We start from the raw sequence: 22,871 nt of genomic DNA, 5'->3' as shown, positions 1-22,871 counted from the left end.
ACTGCCTGTTGGTGTGGCAATGGGCCCACAGGGAGAGGAAGACTTCCGCAAATGCTACATCATGGTGAATAACAGGCACCCTCTCCACTGCTTTCCAGGCACCCTTCACCCCACTGCTCCTTATGAATACTGGCTCATGCAACAGCCCATGTGAGTAGTGTCATGCTGGCTGGATTGGGGAGGGTGGGGGGAAGGAGTATTTATTATATTGTTTAACATCAGTATGTCAAAATCATAATAATTCATATGAGATATGCCGTGTCAGGTACTGTTAGAAAGGCTATAATGTGCTAAATAAGATGATAATGTTTATGTTCATGTGTTATATGTGTAATGGAAGTTATGGATATGGTTGACATATCTGTATTTCAAATTGTGCTGTGTCTGGGCGACACCCCAGACAGGATGGCTGCAGCACTAGCCTGCTTAATGGCCTATTAAGGAAATACATAGGTACAATGGGCCCAGGGAGAGAAGCCAGGGATATACCTGATGAGTCACCAGGACTTACTCATGTAACTCTGGACTCCATTTTATTCCTGTAAAATTCCACAAGCAGCATGGCCTAGGCCAAAGGATATAAAAGGCAGCTGCACAACATCCATTTTGTCTTTAATCTATCTTTAGTCTCCAGCCTACCTCTGGATCAACTCATCTACAACTGAACTGAACTGAAGCTGTGAAACAAAGGACTGAGACCCATCCAGATACTGGATGTACACCAGAGGGATTATACAAGCCTGCAAACTCCACAATTCTACTAGAAACCTGATATATATGGACTTTCAAATCAATTGTATGTAACTGATTGCTTTAATTCTTTAACATTTCTCTAATAGCTTGTTTCTTTCTTTTTATAATAAATCTTTAGTTTTATATACTAAAGGATTAGCTAGCAGCATGGTATTTTGGGTAAGATCTAAACTTATATTAATCTGGTATTGTGGTTAACCCTTTGGGGTCAGGAGAAACCTTTTTGGTAAAGAGCATAGAGTTTTAAATAACTGGTCTCTTTACTGGACCTAGTGGCCGATTGGGAGCCAGAGACTGGAATGCAGTAAAGGGGGCTGTGTATATTTTTATTTTAGCTTCTTGATAACCAGTGTGGGGAATTAGAAGCACTGTTTGTGGCTGGTTGGGAAGTCTGACTTCAGTTTCACCCACCAGTGTTGGGAGAATCTGCTCTCCTTTTACAGCATTTTCAGGTGGCTACCGTAGGCACGGACGGGTCACAAGTAGCTGGGCCCTTCACTGCCCAGAGAGAAGCCCCAGGGCACAAAGACAGAGCCCCCTCCTGATCCTGGCTCTTTTGATCCTGGGCCGGGAACAGGGCACCATAATACCCCTGCGAGGATGAGTCCCCTGCACATGGCCAGGAAGAAGTGTACTGGTGGCCCCCCTGCTGCTGGCAGGAGAGTGTCTCAGTGACTGGAATCTGCAGGAGTGGCATCAAGTATCAATGGCAGAATTATTTCCTTTGCCTCCCCCTTCACAGCTCCCACCCTCCTGCTCTTCCTCTCCCCTTTGTCTCAATTTCTCCTGTTCTCTCCTGACTCCCAGCCCCCCCCATGTCCCACCTCTGTAGCAGGAGACATGATGATTTTCACATAGTTCAAGTAATATTTCTTGTCTCGTGGCCCAATATTAACCCAGAAAACTGGGAAGGAAACATTTTGCACAGATTTTCACCCATTTTTTAATTTCTGTAGCAAACATTCAAATTCTCATGAAATGTTAAATAAAAGGAAAACCAGAAATCCAGGGCCTTACACATTCCATAAAGCTTTAGAGGAAATGTGCAGTAAGCTCAGTAAGGAAGTAGCTCACCTCATCTCCCTCAGTCTTTTGACATGGTGTATGCACTTCTGCACTGTGTAATCTACTTCTTCCTCTGTAGTGAAACGACCAATGCCAAATCTAAAACAAAACAAAGATGTATTGAGTAGGTGCTAACATAGTGCACACATGGGGAGGCGGAAAAAGAGAAGAGAGTCTGCTCTGAGTGTAGGAGAGGAAACAGAATTTGGAGAAGACAACAAAGGCTGTATCACTTACCTTATGGATGAGTGAGCCAAGTCTTCATCAGTCCCAATTGCTCGTAAGACGTAGGATGGCTCCAGAGAGGCAGATGTGCAAGCGCTAAGAAAAAAGGGCGAGACAGACTTTTATCCTTTTCATTTTCACACAGAGCTCCAATACTAATGAAATTAACATTCTGTACCATAGCAATAGCTTCTACTGAGAATATACTATTTCTAGACTCTTAGTATCACCACAGGTCTCCATGGCTCTTTACACAACACATAATTTATAGTAGACCCCTGGGAGAGAGAGCCAATGAAAGCAAGGAGATGGTGCAGCAAGTGATCAGGAACTGTGGCAAGATTGTGGGGACTCCAGAAGTAGCAGAAGAGAAGTAAGGGCAGAGGGGAAGCACTTCTGGGGACAAGGTTCGTGAGAGCAGTTTGAGGATAAAGAAGAGCGCTGAAATGCATGTGGAGACCTCCAAGGCTGAGGAAGAAATCCAGCTGGAGAGGATTGCAGTAGCATCACTGGGGAGGAGGAAATGACTCCTTCACAGGGAGGAATCTGGCTGCTGGTTACTTCTGGCAGCAGGCAGTGCTCCATCCCTGCTCCCAAACCACCACCCATAGGGATAAAAAACCTGGTATTCTGCCCTGGCAATGAAGAATGAGTTATCCCCCCAAAGGTGGAGGAGGAGAAGCCATGTATCACCGGGCTCGGAGGATCGTGGTCACCACTCCCACAAGGAATAAAAGGGTAGTGATGATCTAACAGGGATGAAGGCATCAACCGGCAGGCCTGACCTGGCATCAAGGAGGTGAGCTGCCTGCCAGGGGCCCATATCCGAAACATTGTGGAAGGATTGTTGACGATCATCTGGCCCTCTGACTACTCCCCATTCTGCTCATCCATGTGGGCACTAATGATACTGCAAGGTATAAGCCTGAGCAGATCAGTAGTGACAACAGGGCTCTGAGAGGGAGGGTGAAAGACTTTGGGGCACAGGTGGTGTTCTCATCCATCCTTCTGGTCAAGGGTAGGGGCTTGGGCAGAGACAGACACATTCTGGAAGTAAATACATCGCTAAGCAGATGGTGTCACCAGGAGGGCTTCAGCTTCCTCGACCATGGGATCCTGATCTGAGAAGAAAGACTGCTGAGCAGATATGGGATCTACCCATACAGGAAGGAGAAGAGTATCTTTGGATGGCTAACCTAGTGACGCAGGCTTTAAACTAGGTTCAACAGGGGCAGGAGACAAAAGCCCACAGTAAGTCCAGAGCATAGATGGGTGAAGGGTCAGAATCTCTGGGGAACAAGGGCAATCATGGAGAGACAAAGGACAGATAAGAAGAGATATCAAGGGGAAATCTAATGAACATCTCAGATGTCTGTATACTAAAGCAAGTATGGAAAATAAATAGGAAGAACTAGAAATACTAGCGAATAATCACAATTATGATATAACTGGCATCACAGAGACCTGGTGATAATTTCACATAATTGGAATACTGGTGTAGAAGGGTACAGCTTGTTCAGGAAGGCAGGCAGGAAAAAGAGGGAGGAGGCATTGCCTTGTATACCAAAGATGTATACTGTGGAGGGAAAAGAAAATGGGGTCTCTGTTTCTTCTGAGAACTGATTTTTAGAAATGGCTGTAAAAGCCTGAGATGGAAAATGTCTTTCTAACAGTTATTTAATCTTAGAATGTTCTGAAGTAATAAAATAGTTAAGAGGCCTAGGCGCCAGCAGGGATGGAATGCAGAGAAAGATCTTGCAACTTAGATAAGGAAAGTTGAAAATACTGAGCAAAAAATTCCTAGATAAGCAGTTTTTTTTAGTATGTATGGCCATGGAAACTGTGACGTAAAAAGACTTGTTTGTGTAAGGCTATAAAAGCTTTCAGAATTCTATGTTAAGGGTCGTCCCTAGCATATAGGGACCACCTTCTTTACGTAAAGAATAAACTTTGACTTTGCTAATCTGCTGTCTGGCTAACTTTGGACCATCCACTGGGCAACGGACATGTTAGTAAGGACCCCTGAGTCTGGGTTCTTCCACAATACACTTGCACTGAGGTTGAGATAGGAGTGGGAGGCAGAACTGTTGAAAGTTTTTGGGTAAGGATAAAAGGCATAAAAAACAAGGGTGATGTCATTATAGGAGTCTACAACAGACCACTAAACCAGGAAGAAGAGGTAGAGGAGGCTTTTTTTAAACAACTAACAAAATCATCCAAAACACAGGACTTGATGGTGATGGTGGACCAGACATCTGTTGGGAAAATAATACAGGAGGGTACAGATTATCCAACAAGCTCTTCGAATGCAGTGGAGATAACTTTATCCACCTTCTGTAATAAAAGGTTAACAGAAGTTATTCTGGATTTGATTCGGACAAATAAGGAGGAACTAGTTGAGAATTTTAAGGTGGAAGTTATCTTGGGTGAAAGTGATCATGAAATGGCAGAGTTCACAATTCTAAGGCGTGGTAGGAGGGAAAACAGCAGAATAAAGACAATGGACTTCAAGAAGGCAGACTTCAGCAAACTCAGAGAACTGATAGGTAAAATCCAGTGGGAAGCAAGTTTAAGGGAAAAGAGCTCGGGAGAGCTAGCAGTTTTTAAAGAGACATTAATAAGGGTACAAGAGCAACTATCCCAATATGTAGGAAAGATAGGAAGTATGGTAAGAGGTAAGAAAGAGTCATACAAAAAGTGGAACTAGGTCAAATTACAAAGGATGAATATTAAAAAAACAACACAAGCATGTTGGGACAAAATTAGAAAGGACAAGGCACAGAACCAATTTAAGCTAGCTAGGGATAAAAAGGGTAACAAGAAAGCATTTTACAAATACTTGAGAAGCAAGAGGAGGACCAAGGACATGGTAGGCCCATTACTCAGTGAGGATGGAAAGATAATAACAGAAAATGCAGCAATGGTCAAAGTCTTAAGTGCCTTTTTTATTTCAGTTTTCACCCCCAAAAAATATCAGCGATTGGACAACTAACATAATGAACATCAGTGTAAATGGGGTAGAATCTGAGGCTAAAATAGGAAGAACAAACTTGAGAATTACTTAAACAAGTTACAAGTCTTCAAGTTGGCAGGGCATGATGAAATCCATCCTAGAATATTTAAGGAACCGGCTGAAGAGATCTCTGAGCCAGTAACAATTACCTTTGAGAACTCATGTAGGAAAGGATAGACACCAGAGGACTGGAAGAGAGCAAATATAGTATTTATCTATAAAAAGGGGAATAAGGACAACCTAGGGATTATAGACCAGTCAGCTTAACTTTGGTACCCGGAAAGATAATGGAGCGAATAATCAAACAATTAATATGTAAGCACCTAGAAGAAAATACAGTAATAACAGTCAACTTGAGAAATCCATGAACAAACCATGCCAAACCAACCTAATGTCCTTCTTTGACAGGATAGCAAGCCTTGTGGATGGAAGGAGGCAGTAAATGTGATATATCTTCTCTTTTGTAAGGCTTCTGATACTGCTCACGTCCCCCCCATAAACAAACAAGAGAAGTATAGCCTAGACAAACCTACTATAAGGTGGCTGCACAACTGGCTGGAAAACCACACCCAGAGAGTAATTATTAATGGTTCACAATAGAGTTGGAAGGGCATATTGAGTGATGTCCTGCAGGGAACTGTCCTGGGTCCAGGTCTATTGAATATCTTCAATAGTACACTTAAAGTCTGTGGACAATCTGGGATGGGGTATGAGCGCTTTGAATACAGGATTAGAATTCAGAATAATCTTGACAAACTGGAGAAATGGTGTGAATTAAAACAGGATGAAATTCAATATGGACAAATGCGAAGTGCTTCACTTAGGAAGGAATAATCAATTGAACAAATACAAAAAGGGAAATGACTGCCTAGGGAGGAGTAATGCAGAAAAAGATCTGGGGTTACAGTGGATTACAAACTAAATATGAGAGAAATATTGGAGAAAGTCCAAAGGAGAGCAACAAAAAATGATTAAAGGTCTAGAAAACATGACCTCCGAGGAAAGACTGAAAAAATTGGGTTTGTTTACTCTGGAGAAGAGAAGACAGATGGGACATGATAACAGTCTTCAAGTACGTAAACGGTTGTTATAAAAAGGAGGCTGTTAATTTGTTCTCCTTAACCACTGCGAACAGGACAAGTAATAATGGGCTTAAATTGCAGCAAGGGAGATTTAGGTTAGATATTAAGAAAAACTTCTTAACTATCAGGGTAGTTAAGCACTAGAACAAGTTATCTAGGGAGGTTGCTGAATATCCGTCAATGGAGGTTTTTAAGAACAGGTTAGACAAACACTTATTAGGGATGGTCTTGATAATAGTTAGTCCTGCCTTAGTGCAAGGGACTGGACTAGATGACTTATTGAGGTCTCTTCTAGTGCTACATATCTATGATTCTATGACCCTGTTCTCATTAAGTTAGGTCAGATGTTGCCAGCAGTGAGACACAGAAAGAGGCAGATGCAAAATGAAGATTTAGGAGAACAGAGGGGGAGTGAAAAAGGAAGAGCAGAGGAAGAATTCTTCAGAGCAGACCAGAACAGAGGATGGCAATGCACCAGGGGACACATTTCTATAAACCAAAAATCAAACTTGGCTTTGAAAACTACTTTTTGACCCCTCAAGTAGCAAAAGAATCTGAAAAATGACAAATGTAAAAGCCTGGAATCCTGAGTGAGACCATACTCAGCACTGCTGTAGCTTACATGTCAAAGGACATCAAAGCTGGGTAAGTATCATTACCATTTTACAGACGGGAAACCTCAGCCACAAAATAGGTAGCTATTTCTAAGTACAAACAAAGCAAAACCTCAGTATTGAAAAGGATTCTGATATAGTAAAAATGGTCCCTGTCTTTCTTTAAAAAAGGGGGGGGAAAGGAGGGACCAAATCAGCATGAAGTTAGTGGTCCTTCATGGGAGGGAAGGACTCCTAGATTTAGCCTTAGCTAGACATTGTATAGGCAGCTCAGTGGCTAACCTGCAGCCCCCTGGATACAGCCAACACACTTCCCTCCCTTAACCTGCAACACACCCAAAACAGGCAGAGCAGGGGTTCATGTGAACGAGTTCCCAAGGTGATCATCTGTACAGTAGTTTTGCAACATGCTCAAATGGAAAGATGTAGATTAAGATGACAGCTCTAACTGCAGGGCTTCTTGACCGTGTTGTATTTAGTTTCAACTGGATTTGGAAAGTCTTTTCCTTTCAAACTGCTCTGCTTACCAGAGCCAACACATTTCTAGCTGATAAGTTTGGAGCTCAGACTGTAACTCTGAAAAGCAAAGTAAAAATGACACCTTTGTATTCTGTAGACTTGCTCTCCCTGGATATCAGTGTCAGATCCGCTGATGTTAGTGATAAAGAGATTTTACTACTGTCAGCCAACACAGCTCTGAGAAAGTGCACTGGATTCTCTTCCTGCTTGTGCATCAGACACAGGAATTGTTAACTACTTTCCTTTGTAGGGCTACATATGCAACCGTACAATCTTCAACTGATGCTCTCCATTATTTCTGTGAAATCCTACCGAAGGCCATGGGGTTACAAAGGTACAACTGAGCGCAGCATATTGCTTGAGAATCTTCATTACAAGAGGTAATGCATACGTGGGGAAAGGGGAAGAGTCCAGCTTGACTCTCTGATTTCAGGCTGAGTCTGCAAGGCTCGCAGTTAGAAAAACCCACTTTTACTTGTATATTGAACAGATCTCATGTGGAGACCCAAGGAGCCATTTTTAGAGTCCGATCTCAGAGTACAGCTGCACTTCAGACTTACAGAGTGAATAAAGGGCAGAGGGGTGCCTACTCCCAGATGTATGGTTCCATAGAATCATAGAAGATTAGGGATGGAAGGAACCTCAGGAAGTCATCTAGTCCAACCCCCTGCTCAAAGCAGGACCAACCCCAACTAAATCATCCCAGCCAGGGCTTTGTCAAGCTGGGCCTTAAAAACCTCTAAGGATGGAGATTCCACCACCTCCCTAGGTAACCCATTCCAGTGCTTCACCACCCTCCTAGTGAAAAACTTTTTCCTAATATCCAACCTAGACTTCCCCCATTGCCACTTGAGACCACAGCTCCTTGTTCTGTCACCTACTACCACTGAAAACAACCTAGCTCCATCCTCCCTGGAAACCCTTTACACCCCTCACTCTTTTTCTGCAGACTAAATAAGCCCAGTTCCCTCAGCCTCTCCTCATAAGTCTTGTGCTCCAGCCCCCTAACCATTTTCATGGTCCTCCGCTGGACTTTCTCCAATTTGTCCTCATCCTTTCTGTAGTGGGGAGCCCTAAACTGGACACAATACTCCAGATGTGGCCTCACCAGGGCTGAATAGAGGGGAACAATCACTTTCGTCGATCTGCTCGCAATGCTCCTACTAATGCAGCCCAATATGCCATTAGCCTTCTTGGCAATAAGGGCACCCTGCTGACTCATACTCAGCTTTTTCTCCACTGTAACCCCTGCCCAGGTCCTTTTCTGCAGAACTGCTGCCTAGCCCATCGGTCCCCAGTCTGTAGCAGTGCATGGGATTCTTCCCTCCTAAGTGCAGGACTCTGCACTTGTCCTTGTTGAACCTAATCAGATTTCTTTTGGCCCAATCCTCCAATTTCCATCAGCAGACATCATTCCCTCTTAAGAGTGCATCAGCATAAGCTTCCCTTTCTGCCCCCAATATTCCACACTTACCTTCCTGAGGACAGAGCCACATCTTTCAGAGCCATCAGCAGACTCTCTCCTTCCACATAAGCAAAAGATAAATTGATGCAGCCTGCATAGTTAAAAAAAATATAGTGTCAGCTGAACTCTGGGGAAAGTCCTACCACATATTGGTACCCTGTTGAGTCAAGTTCCACAGGGCTCCCTGCATGCAGACTGAGGTTCAAGGTGGGGCAGGCAAAGGCCAGATGGCCTGTAGGTCCTACAATTCTCTGAGGAGCGGCCATCAAGGCTGAGGAGTCCTGCTGATCAGGTCCTTGGGCTGTAGGAGAATTTCTCTCCCTTTGCCTCTGCACAATGCCTGTCCTACTCCCTATTTCAGTCACTTGGTCTGAGTCCTAGAACAGGCTACAGACCAAAGGGAAGCAGGCCAATGACTCTGCAGCTTACTGGAACTAAGCCCCTTCATTTCTGAAGTGCACTGACATTCCTGCAGCAGCTGCTGATTTTATATTAACTAGGAGTTTTTACTGAATTAACAACCAAATAAATACCCACTCAACACAGTCTCTGCCCCAGGTTATTCATTCTGTTTCTAAAACCAACACAGACTTCAGCTTTGGCATTTAACTTTTTTTTTTTTTTTTTTAAATTTTGCCCCCAAATTTTAAAACTTTCACAGACCTTTATACTGACTGGGTGTAATTGCACAGGGGAAGCTGTTGCAAGAAAATGGAATGCTTCCTTAAAAGGATCAAGGGCAACAAGACTTCCTGCAACCAGGAAGCAACAGAAGATGTTTTAGGGTTCTCAGAGAGTGTAAGGCCAGAAGGAACCACTAGATCTAGTCTGGCCATCACAACCACCCAGCACCCCCATACTAAACCCAACAACGAAAATGAGACCCAAGTATTACAGCCTCAGGTAAATCACACTGTGTGGAACCCTCCTTAACATTTTCATACAGGTGAAATCTGGGGCTGTCATACTTGTCAATTTCACTGCTCTAGCTGAGAGCCTGAGGGTAGAGCCGGCTCCTGACTCCAGGACAAGGCAAGCTGCTGGGCTCTCCGCCTGGCTTTCTGGGCACCAAACTTCGAGCCCGGGAGGGGGGCTGCCACTATCGCAAGCTGCAGGCAGCTGCCACCCAGCTGCCAACATGGGAGATAGGAGGCTGCCATCTACTCCAACCTGAGGCGAAGAAGGCTGCCGCGCCCAGCTGGGACTCTGGGATGCGGGCAAGCCACAGGCGGCTGCCACCTGACTCTGAGCCGGGATGCAGAAAGCTGACACCCAGCTGCGAGCCCAGCTTGTGGAGCACAGGAGGCTGCCGCCCAGCTTCCAGAGACTCTGGTGGCTGCTGCCTGCCATGCCTCCCAGTTGGGAGCTGAGATCGGGTGGGGTGCGAGCAGCTGCCGCCCAGCATCCCAGAACTTAGCTGGGAACGGGCAGAACGCGGGCAGCTGCCTCCAGGAACCCAGGGGCTTGCGGGACTGGGGCTTGGCAGAGGGCCCAGCCCACAGAAAGCCCACACCGTGAGAGAGCGGGGGCTCCCAAAGTGCAGGACCTGGGGGTCGCCCCAATTCCCCCTACCCTAGGGACGGCTCTGGGCAAAGAACAGGAGGGACTGAGGTGCCCCAGTGCCTGAGGCCCCTCCAATGGCAGGTATTAAATGAGATATACCCAGATAATCCTGCAAGTAACCTGCACCCATATACTGCAGAGGAAGATGAAAAAAAGCCAAGTCACTGCCAGTCTGACCAGGGGACAAATTCTCCCCAAACCCACATATGGCGATCATTTAGACCCTGAGCATGTGAGCAAAAACCAGCAAGCCAAGAATCTGAGAGAAAGAATAGGGTTATGGCTTCAGTAAACGTTCACAAAGCAACCAGTCACCCCATCCCACATATCCATTGCTGCATCCAGAGAGCCGGATGTTTCTGTTAAAATGAGCAGCAATGAAAGTTACAACCTTTATTTTTAAGATGTTATTGTCACGTGGGCTGGCTTTTGGGGGGGGGAGGGGGGAGGGAGAGGGGCGTTTACTGTATTGTCTAACATTAATATGTCAAAATCATAACAATTCATGTAAAATATGCCATGTCAGGTCCTGTTAGAAAGGATGTAATGTACTGAGAAAGATGGCAATACTTATGTTCATGTGTTATATCTGTAATGGAAGTTATGGACACATTTGATGTACCTGTGTTTCAAACTATGCTGTATAAGACACACCCCAGACAGAGAGGCAGCAGGACAATAGCCTGCTTAATGGCCCATCAAAACCTTTACAGAGGCAAAGGGCCCAGGAAGAAACTAAAGGCATACCTGAAGAGTTACCAGGATTGGCCCATGTGACTCTGGACTCCATTTTGGTTCTTGTAACATTCCACAAGACAGCATGGCCAAGGCCAGAGGGTATATAAGGCCAAGCCACAGAATCAATTTTGTCTTTGTTCCTGTTCAGCTACAGACACATACCTACCTCTGGATTAATTCATTTGCAACTGAACTGAAGGACTCAGAGCCATCCAGATACTGGATATGTACAAGAGGAATTATACAAGCTTGCAACTCCACAATTCTCCCAGAGACTTGATGTATATGGACTTACAATCATCTGTATGTATTTGATTTGCTTTGACCCTTTAACATTTCTCTTATGGTTTATTTCTTTCTGTTTACAATAAACCTTTAGTTTTAGTTACTAAAGGATTGGCTGGCAGCGTGATATTTTGGGTAAGCTCCAAACTTATATTAATCTGGTGCTGTGACTGACCCTTTGGGGTCAGAGGGAACCTTTTTAGTAAAGAGTATAGAGTTTAAAGAACTGATCTCTTTTCTGGACCTAGTAGCTGATTTGGGAGCCAGGAACTGGAATGCATTAAAGGGGGCTGTGTGCTTTTGTGGACTGGCTTCTTGATAACCAGTGTGGGGAAATCAGAAGCAGCGTGTGGCTGTTTGGGAAGCCTGACTTCAGTGTTACGCATCAGCGCTGGGAGAATCTGCTCTCCTTTTACAGCCTGCCTTGACCGTGGCATTTTCAGGTGGCTACCCTAGGCACGGACGGGTCACAGCTATTATTGGGGTTCAGCATCAATACATTACTGAGATGAGTGAGACAGTTCATAGCTCTCAGACATACAGCAGGAGGCTGCCTGCAGCCTCAGGAAGACATCACTGTATTGATTCACATTAAGGTACCTTCTGGAACATTTTCATCACAACCATAAGGGTTAAAAACTTTTATTTAAAAAAATAAAGGAAAACTTAAGAGTCTGCAGGAAGGGGTGGATTCTGTAGCCACAGAAACATAAGGGTCTGCAAATACCTGGATAGTGATGCTCTGGGTCTCCATTCATAACCACATCAGGAATTTCAGTCATTATTTTTGTAACGAGTCGGTCTGCCAACAGAGAGATTCTCTTATAGTCATACTAACAAGAGAGAGAGACAGAGAGAGAGAGATCATTATAATAAACAGCTGAGGGGTTCAGCTCTCACTCCTTTACCAAGCACACAGAATGACCAACCTGGGAGTGAACATCAGTACTTGGCATTGGTTAGACTATGGTAAGACAGACAGTAAAGACTTATGTTTTAAAAAACCACATCTCTGGTACCCTTTTAAAACAACTCTGAGTTGGTAGTTCGGTGTTTGCCACCTCAGCCTGCTGACTAAAATTAACCAAACTTTACCCCTAAGAATGATCAAATGAAATTTCATATAAACACAAGAGGTTTGCGTTTAAATATTGGAACACTTTAGATAATTGTTAAATTAATATTTAGAGTAGTTTGCAGTATGACAGAAGGCTCTTGTTTTGCTATTGTCAGAAATGCCCATTGCATAACTGAGATGCCCTCCTTACTATGCCAGTGATGAGACTCCCAACACTGACTTATGCACACCCAGGTCTCTTTCTGAAGACACGCCTGCTGGATTCTGTAATACTTGTTCCGTAATAAAGAGAATCTTTGATTGTCTGGAAATTACAATATGACTGGAAAGATCAAGGTCCCCGAAGGCACATTCCGCACAATTTCAGGAAATTGATGATTTCCTCTGCTCTTCAACTTCACCATAATTAACTATGACAGGATGGCAATGGCCCTTTAACAGGGAAGGGTCTCAGTGCACTTGTTACTCATCAGCTGCCTCCTAACTGGGTTTATGCCATGGCACCTGGTGTGTACCAAGGTTCAATCAGGTAAAGGGCAGGTGAGAGCTGCCATAGCTAGCAGGCTGTATGTGGTTCCTGGGGGACAGCTGAAGAGTAACAGGGGTTTGCCTGCTGACCTTCCCCAAGCCAGAGAGCAGCAGCAGAGAGCTGCCTGCTGACTTCTAAGCCAGATTGCTGAAGCCAAGAGCCAGAGGGGGCTGGAGGCGGGGGAGGAGGGAAGGAGAGCCTTACCTGCTGGAGAGAGAAAGCTGAAAGCTAGCAGGAGTGAGGGATAAATCTCCCAGCAGAGAGGTTGTGGGGGTTCCCCCAGGAAGACCAGGGTTGTACTCCACCTGGAAGAGCTGGGGTGGCTGTCCTGGTAAAAGGACAGGAGAGGCCCAAAGAAGAGCCTAAGTGTGATGGAAGATGCTGGAGAATAGTACTTGCTATGTTTGGATTGAAGAATATGATATACTTAAGACTACCTGCACAGGCGGTGATAAATAGACTATGTTTAGGGACTTTTACTATGGATTATTTTGTACTATGCTTATAATAAACTGGCCCCAAGCAGGGTATTAGGGAGTCAAGAAAGCATCCAGTGGAGTTGCTAGGGACTCTGAAGGGAAACTGAAGCAAGTGTATCTGTCATGCCGCAGCCTGCTGCTGGAAGACGCGCTAGGCAGGGTTGTGTTATGACATCCACCAACCCAAGATTTTTCACGTGTTCCTCTGACAGAAGAGACTTTTTCCTCTGAGCAGCATGTGGGGAATCTGATAAGCTGTTGGTCAGGTAAGACAATTTGAAAAAAATTAAGTATTTAATTTTTGCAAAAGTATTCCCTTGGTCTCTTTTGGAACTTCTACCTCAAAAATGGCTTGGCACAGAAACTCCAAAATGAGTCTACTTTGTTGTCCTCAATGAGGACCGGGCCTTTTGATTATTTTTTTAAATGTGATTGGCTGATTAGAGTTAGAGACTGTAGATACTAGTGATAAGCACTGTAGAAAACTCTAATATAGACAGTTATATACTATGGATTTTCCCTCTCCCTTGGAGAATTTCACTGACTTTCACAAGTTCTCTGGCAATGACTCACATAGGTTTTATAAGCTCTGAAGAAGCAGATCCCTCCACCAGATCCTGAAAGCATAAGCTGCCTGTGTTATGTTGAACCAGAGATGTAATTGGGGGGGTGGAGGGAGATGGAGGATGGAGAACTCTGGTCCTGGCAAAGCCTATCTGCACTACAGGCCACCTCGCATTCAGAGCAGGTCACTTCTGCTGTTCTTCAGTCCCAAACTCTGCACTGTGTCTGGCCCCTCTTCCTCCACCACTTATCCCTCTTAAAGGAGCAGAGGGCTTCTGAGGGAGGGACCCAGGTGTCCAGGAGCTGACTGGTTTTGAAGGAGCAAAGTGAAGTCTATACATGTCTCCCAGAAGGGGAGGGGAGGGAAAGGAAGGAGTGAAGCAGGCCCTGAGCTGCAGTGCTCTTCACAGGCTGGAACAGAACAGAGGATCAGGGGCTGCTCCATGCCCTCCTCCCCTCTTGGGAAAATATCACCTCCTTGAAGTGGGATGAGCAGAGGGCCTAGGTGACTGAGCAGGAGCAGCTAGGAGCCTTCTGGATGCCAAAATGGCAGCAGTAGCTGCAAAGGAGCCAGCATAGGTAGAGCCCACGATAAATGTTTCCGTTAGTGGAGGACAGCATTACTTTTAGCCAGGAAGGACAATCTTAACTTATTGGGGGAAACCCCTCAAGGGAGAAGGGCAAGCATCCCCCCCAATGGTAAGAGCGGGGAGTAGCAGTTCCACACTTTCAGTCATTTGTCCCACATCTTGATAGTTTGTGCTGTACACTGACAGGCTTGAATATTGAGAGATTTGACTGCAGATTCTGGTAGGTCTCTGTGGCCCCAGAGCACTCCCTGGGCTGGTGGTGATTATAAATTCTACAGAACTAGGAAGAGCTACCAGAGCTGAGACTCCACAGAACTTACAAATTCTGCCAGAGAGTAGCTTCCAACAGAGCTTCAATAGACTACTCAGCTCGGGTGACTTATCATTGTCTGTCTGGAGAAGGCATGGCCTCTGTGGACAGGATTTCCTGCTACTGTATTATACATGCATACAAATATATAGGGCCTATATGCAAATCAGAGGATTTTTTTTTAAAGAGACTTTTACACCCTTATTGTGAGGAGCCTATTGGCACATGTGACTCGGCATGATTCAGCAGTAGCAGGGACTGAACATGGGACCTAAAAACATAAGACTTTACTGCCTGAGTTAAAAACCAGGATCCATACTTGAAAGGCTGTAGTAGATTCAGACCTTCTTATATGGTCTAGGCACTAGAGTGGGGCAGATGGCCACACTGTTAACATGGATTACAAAAAGCAATATGACTTTGTTCCCATACCAGGTCTCCTTGTGTTCACTTTGACTTGTAATAAGCTCATATTACAGGCATTGTAAGAACTGAGACAGGCCGGGCAGACATATGAGTACAGTAAACACCCATACCCACTTTATACCAAGTTAGTGAAATATCAACAGGTTTGAGACTTGTTCCCAGCTACGGCTGACAGAACCCCCGCTTCACTCCCCAACCAGCTGATCTTCAAAGCAACCAGGATTTTTCCAAGGGGCAAGATGAACAGAGTGGCGTGGGTATTTGAAGGTGAAGCCGTATTTTAGTGTTGACACAATAAGTAAAACTTTCAAAACGCCAAAGTGATTTAGGAGCATAAGTCCCATTGACTTACAATGAGGCTTAGACTCCTAAATGTCTGCAACACAACATGGGATTATGGCACATATGACAGGATAAACGTATGTCTACACTGTAGTGCTCTGTAATAAAATACTTAATTGTTTATACACAAATAAAGAGCCCCTTTTACCATCAGTAAAGATATATGGCACATAACTTCATGCCTGGAGCACATTCACATTCTTCTGGGGTGCTGAGCTCACATATTCATTGTAGGAAAATGTAAAAAGAAACATGTTTGGCTCTTCTAGGTTTGTGGGTTTTTCTTGTCAAAAAACCAAGAGATTTAAACCACCCTAAGGAAGAAAGGGACTCACGATTGCCTCCCAATCCCACAGAAGTGTCTGCAGTGATGACTACAAGGGGCTCATTCAAACCTACATCAGGAGAATCACTTATCTCCAGTCTCAAGAGTGAGAGTCAGGAATCTAATGTTCCAGTGTTGCAGCTGTACACTTTGGAAGAGGACTTCTCTGGAGGGAAATGTGGTCCTAATGAAGGAGCCAATACAAAGATTCAATGCAGCTCATGCACGATGGACAGGAAAGAATCTAAGAACGTCGTGTACTATTATAGGAGTATGAGACAGAATTGCTCCCCATATACCTCCATCTCTTGCTGAGCCACTTCACACGCTGCCCCAAGGCCAACTGCTAAAGGTGTAGGCACAGTCCCAGATCGCATTCCTCTCTCCTGGCCGCCCCCACTCTGTAAGGGTTCCAACCTCACCCTGGGACGACGGCGAATATAAATGGCACCAATCCCTTGAAAACAAACAAAGACACTGGGCATATTCAGGACATATACACTTCTGAAATCACTACAAAGGATACCCAGAACTCAGAGACCACCTCCTTCTCCTTCGAGAACGGGGGGAAGCACCCACTGGTGCATGAACTTAGAATCTTCCCGAAACCAGGGTCCACTGAACCTGCTCCTCCCCGACCCTTTCTGCTCCTGCATGGTTCTGAGTGTTTGACATGGAGAGGCCTCAACCTCTCCCCAGTTTGCTTTGGCAACAGAAAGTTCCATGTGCTCAGAGCACATCACCACCAATGCTACCCTGATCATCTCCCCACTTTTGGATGTTATTGCCTCTATACCAGTGTTTCTCAATTAAATTTGGCCACTGAACCCTTTTGAACTCGATAAATAATTGCAGAACCCCCCAAACTCTTAACAGTATTTTTACATATGGGCCAAAAAAAATGTCAAAATAAGCAAATTATATACCAGCGTTTCTCAATTAAATTACACTCATACTCGATACCCTCCGCCGAAAAACTGGGACATCTTCCCTTTTTCGGCAGCACAGAGAACAGCTGCTCTCGGCGGCGTGATGTCACTTTCCCGCGGAACCCCAACAGTGTTCCCGCGGAACCCCAATTGAGAAACACCGCTCTATACAGTTAGCTAGAAGTATTTTGTTGCCCTGCTGTTCTGGGCCCAGTCTGCTTGGGCTGCTTCCTCCAACAGTGACCCTGCTAGGCTGATTTTTGTGTGTAGATATTTTTACTTCCTTAGATCCATCATCCAATGCCTTCCGGCTCAAGAGGTAGAACGCTCCTTGACTCTGCAGGCTAGGAGTCTTTCCAGAGGTTCTCTCCCCTTCTGTCTCTGGAGGCAGCGCATCACATGAATTGAATTGCAAGCAGTAAATTTGACAGGACAGTTTTGAAAGACATGCTTTTGCACCTTGCTCCACCTTCCCTCATTGAATAAACCTCTAGTCTCACAGAAGGGAGGCTGGCCTCTATCGCATGATCCACCCTTTTATTTCTATGGCACCAAACAAACACTGCCACCAAAAGCTTGGAAACAATAATGACTTTTCCTCCGATGCAGTGGCCTACACATCTGCCACCTGATTGGTTCTATCCATCTATCTAAAATACTTGTCCGGCCTCCATTGCCTGAGCATCTGAACACCTCACAATCTTTAACATATTATCCTCAGAACTCCCTGGCAAGTGGGGCAATGCTATCCATACAGATGAGAAGCTATGCACAAAGAGGCTACGTGCCTTGTCCAAGGTCAAGTAGAGACACAAGGTGGGTGAGGTAATATCTTTTATTGGATCAACTTCTTCTGTTGCTCTGTATAAGCTTGAAAGCTTGTCTCTCTCACCAACAGAAGTTGTTCCAATAAAAGATATTATCATACCCACTATGTTTCTCTAATATCCTGAGAGCCACATGGCTACAACAACACTGCATTGCTCAAGGTCACAGAGGAAGGTCATTGCCAAGCAAGGAACTGAACCTGGATGTCTTACAAGCCCTAATCTAGAATCCTAACTACCGGCCCAAGCTTTTTCTGAATAGGTCACACTTGCCCCAAGGTGCGTCTTCAACCCTCAGGAAAGTATATTCATCGAAAGGCAATGTCTTGGCAGACTTCTTGAGCATAGAGTTTACAATCAACAGTTTGAGTGGCTTCGTAACGATTCAACTTTTCATCACCCATTCCACACATAGGACAAGCCACACCTAGGTCTCTCTGCATCAAGAAAGTATCAGGTGTCTCCGGTTCTGCTGTACGGACAGGACCCAGTATCAGCAGTTACTTTTTCTTCTGGACTGGGGTCAGGAGTCCTATGTACATTTACAGTCAGGCAGGGATTTCAGGATGCTGCTGATAGTCTTAGTAGTTTCCGCCTTCTGATCCACTGGGACTCCTGTCAGAATCGCAAGTCCTGGATCCCAATCAGCCAAGTCTTTTTTCTCACGATTGGTGATATTCTTCACCCAAATCTAAACTCTCTCTGGCTAATAGCTTGGCTTCTGGATTTCTGGGATCACTAGATGAAGAATGTTCTGCTAGTGTTCAAAAGATGCTATTGGAAAGTAGGAAGCCTTTAGACCAGACAGACCTACTCACTAACAAAGAGGAAGACTTGGGCAACTCACGAGGGAGTAGATCTGACATGGTCCTCCATCACTTTTATCCTGGAGTGTAACTGAAGATAATTTTGATTGTTTGAGGTGTATGTGGCTACATCTCATGTCTCTCCCCCCATGTCCCCAAATGCACAAGTTGACAGTTTTCATTCCTCTTACAATACCCAAGTTTCTGAAAGGCTTGCCCCATATATTTCTTCCAGCACACAAATAACCTCTGCTATGGGATCTGAATCTTGTTCTCACAAAGCTTGTGGGACCATAGTACAAATCTTTTTAAAACTGTTGTCTGTACCATCTCTCTGAAGATAGCATTCCTCAGAACACCAGCCTAGAGTTAGCGAGGTACAGGTCTGATAGCAGATCCTCCCTACATCACATTCTATAAAGATAAAATGGTCCTGCATCCTAACTGCAAATTCCCATCTAAAATGGTCTCTGGTTTCGGTTTCAACCAGGTCATTTGCCCATCTGAATTGTTCCTCAAGCTTCATTCATACTCAGGGAGGTCAGGCTCCATCCTTCAGCCATCCAGAGGCTCAAATCATCTATAGAAGATCAAACCTACCTGCAAGTCTCAGGTGTTTGGGCATATGGGGATAAGACCGCAGATCAATCCATCTCAACTCAGACTTTCCAAATGAATCAGATTGTACAGACATGATTGTCATCATCTGGTATGTGTTGACCCACCTAAGGATATTGTAGCCTACAACTAGGTCTAAGGCAGCTTCTACAGCATTACTGTGCATGGTCTCCATTCTTGAGACTATGCAAGGCCACTATTTGGTGCTCTACATGCACTTACACATAGCTTTATTTCTTCCATTTGCCTTCTAGATTGCTCTCCTGAATTTCAGCTCTTTTGCAAAATAGAATATAATCCAAGTACGCTATGATTGGCTCAATGATTAATGAAAAACTCTATTCATTCAAGAAGAAGAAGAAAGGTTGATACATTTTCTGAACAATTCACAGAACACATGCTGAAACAAAGTGACCCCAAGACAAACTTGGAAACATGAGTTCCTTAGGGGGGAAAAAAAAAATATCAATCAATCAATCAACACATACCTTTTGGACCATATATTTTATGGCCACTGATGCTCATTAGGTCAATTTTCATATCATTGACATCCATAGGGATTTTACCAACTGCCTGTGCAGCATCTGTGTGGAAGAAAACCTTACGAGAGCTGCAGATCTGACCTGGGATAAGAACACCACAAGAGCAAGAAACAAGACAGTGTGTTACTTATCTCACTGAAGGCATTAACGTACCTGAAAAGCGTCATCTGGCAGGGGAGCGGGAGCAGGTTTGAGAGGGAAGGGAGAAAAAATGAGTACTCTTAGGTTGTTCTAATTTTTTAATCAGTAATCTATGGACTGTTTTGCAGCTATTCCAGCTGATACTTCCCAAAACTTAATTGTACATGGCTCCAGGCTAGCTTCTAAATTTCAGCTAGTTCAACAGAAAGGCTACAAATTGCTTCCTTATCATAGAAGTTAGAAGCAAAAAAGTAGTCTTGTCAAATGCAGGACTGCCCCTTATGAGACTAAAGCACATCTATCAGTGCATGGCCAAGTTTACTTTTTTGTCTTAAGCCCTGGGGGCTTCTATCACTTCCCTTGAGAGAGACTACTCACAACCTGGCAGATCTGTCTTTGGAAGTTCTCCTGATAGTCCACCAACATTTTCCATTTCTTAATTCCCTTTTATCTTAAGAATACCCCATGTATCATGCTAATATAATTCGTCGCCTTCCTTGGTGTTCATAGGCTTCAAGTATCTGTGTGCTTATGATCTATTCCCCACTGTGTTGTCACTTAGCGAAGTTTTGCAAATTGAGCTTTTAATCTTTCTTCAACAAACAAAATCAATACTCTCAGTTCCCACATCACTGTGGTTGCTCTTCTCTGAACTTTCTTCAGATAGTAACTTTCTGATGCCCAAAAGTGAGTATAATATTCTAAATGCAGTTGCACCATATCCTCAGAGAGGGGAACTATTACCACCAATAGCATGACGAGCATCTGGGCAGAGTGACCAATTGTGACCTTTTTTCCCCTGCCATAGCACTGTAAACTCATATTTGATCTGCAGCTGACTCTTCTCACCTCTAGGTCTCATTTTGCATAATTGTTCCTTAGGATTCTCCAAAACAGAATGTGTGTATTTCAGATTATTATAAAGGGACTTGTGAACACGGAGTAATTCTGGCTGCCAATAGCGAAGCTTTTCCTTAAATTGCATAATCCAAGTAAGAGCTGAAAACAATGTACCCCACTCATTATAACGTTTCATGCCTGTAACAACTCCCTATTAAAAATATCAGATGCAGGTTTAGTTTATATTTTTAAGAGATTTAAGAACATATTGTTTGAGACAGCAAAACCATCATCAAAACAGCATCAGACAAGACAGGCCAGTGGCTTGTTTCTGGTCCTTTGAAACAATGTAGCTTCCATAGGGCCCAGTTTCATTACACCTGATATTATACCAGTATGCCTTTTTGGTACTATCAGCCAGTGTATATTTCATATATATTGCACACAATATTAATATGTATTACACAATACATCAACATTTTATTACCATAACTTTGTTGTATTTTGCTCACTTACATCAAGAGATAGCTCCCCTATAAGATCCTGCAAATCTAAACCTTGCGTCTGACATAAGGGAATATAAACCTTGTCAAAATCAAGATGAGTGAGTGTTCTACCTTGGGACAAGAAAGGGAGTGCATTCATGGCCCAACTAGTTTAGAATGCTGTGCTCAAAAGCAAGAGATAAGGGATACATTGTGGTACCGAAAAAACAAGGTAAAAGCTGATTGGTGAATTTTAGCCTTGGGTGACAGTGATTTTAAGTTGAAAAGAAGTCTACTATAAAGACAGCTAGTTTGCAGGATGTATTTTGGGGAGCATCCCTTCTATGTAAGATGAAATGGCATTCTGTGAAAAACAGCATCCCAGAAGGATCAGTAATCTAGTAACTCTCTTTCCTGTACTGCAGTGTTTCTCAATTAAATTTGGCCACGGAACCCTTTTGAACTCGATAAATAATTGCGGAACCCCCCAAACTCTTAACAGTATTTTTACATATGGGGCCAAAAAAATGTCGAAATAAGCAAATTATATACCAGCGTTTCTCAATTAAATTACACTCATACTCGATACCCTCCGCCAAAAAAACTGGGACATCTTCCCTTTTTCGGCAGCACGGAGAACAGCTGCTCTCGGCGGCGTGATGTCACTTTCCCGCGGAACCCTAACAGTGTTCCCGCGGAACCCCAGGGTTCCACGGAACACCAATTGAGAAACACTGCTGTAATGTTATCTAATTTTAGCAATAAAATTAGCTAAATTTGGTCATTTGGTCTCCTGAACCTTTTTCATAATGAACCACTTGTGTAGACAATAACTTGGCTATACATTTTAATCAACAGTACTTGGCTCTAGAGATATATATATCAAAGAGGGACTACAGTTTTTCAAGTCAGAGACATTTATGTTAGGTTGCTGAAAGCCAGTGCTTACTTACCGATATCACTAATTGGCTGCTTTACTCCTATTTCATTGTTCACAGTCATTACAGACACCAAGCTTGTGTCTGGTTGGAGCGCATCCTCCAGTTCCTGATGAAAGTATTCAAAGACACAGATGGAGTGTCCATTGTAACTAAAGGTACAAGCAAAAGCTGCCTAGTGCTTAATATAGGGTACCATTAAAATAGACTAAAAACGAAGGCCTGAAAACCAGAGCACCTAAAATTTTGTAACAGGGAAAAGCATTGATAAGATTTGGCTATACAAAAGTGCAAAGTTCTTGGACTCTGACAAATTTGTGTTTATAGAAGTTAAGAAATGTCGACATTAAAAAAAAAAAATCACACACTGTGCTTTCTAAAATTCCCCTTCTAACAGACTAAGGGGGAGGATAATATACTTACCATAGACACATACTGATCTATAACATTGAAATGGAGGTTTGCTAATGATAAAATAAGATTCTTTGTTAGCTAAATTGTAATTATGGACATGGAGGAAGTATTAGATAAGGTAATAGGCAGGCTAACCCCTGGCACAAGCATATTTTTTGTGAATTTATCTTTTATATAATTTGCTTATTTGTTTAAAATGATATTGTTGGCAAGATAAATAATGTGTTCTATTGGAAGATGAGAGTAAGTTACAAACATGTACTGATAAACAAAAACTCCCTTCTTCTGGGAAACTTAAAAACAGAGTGACCGAGGAAAACACAACTCCAAAACTGTAAATTCAGAAAGTAAATTACAGACAGGTGA

The 22,871-nt window shown here is 43.7% G+C and overlaps 1 protein-coding gene across 1 annotated transcript in view; it reads right to left on the bottom strand.

Annotated features, from left to right (window-relative positions):
• Positions 1 to 22,871, bottom strand: part of NFS1 (NFS1 cysteine desulfurase) — a 42,340-nt gene that overhangs the window by 2,607 nt on the left and 16,862 nt on the right. Inside the window, exons 6-12 of the mRNA XM_067546857.1 lie at positions 22,107 to 22,200; positions 19,634 to 19,768; positions 16,265 to 16,422; positions 12,050 to 12,155; positions 8,746 to 8,827; positions 2,056 to 2,139; positions 1,828 to 1,917 (exon numbers count right to left, since the gene is read on the bottom strand). Coding sequence (XP_067402958.1) covers positions 1,828 to 1,917; positions 2,056 to 2,139; positions 8,746 to 8,827; positions 12,050 to 12,155; positions 16,265 to 16,422; positions 19,634 to 19,768; positions 22,107 to 22,200 — 749 coding nt within the window. The remainder of the gene's footprint in view (positions 1 to 1,827; positions 1,918 to 2,055; positions 2,140 to 8,745; positions 8,828 to 12,049; positions 12,156 to 16,264; positions 16,423 to 19,633; positions 19,769 to 22,106; positions 22,201 to 22,871) is intronic.

This window comes from Emydura macquarii, unplaced genomic scaffold (assembly GCF_026122565.2).
Source record: "Emydura macquarii macquarii isolate MOO-44397 ecotype Brisbane River unplaced genomic scaffold, CSIRO-AGI_Emac_v2 contig_1170, whole genome shotgun sequence".
Taxonomy (NCBI): Eukaryota; Metazoa; Chordata; order Testudines; family Chelidae; genus Emydura; species Emydura macquarii.
The sequence above is the reverse complement of the archived record's forward strand: the minus strand, read 5'-3'. Positions and strand labels throughout refer to the sequence as shown.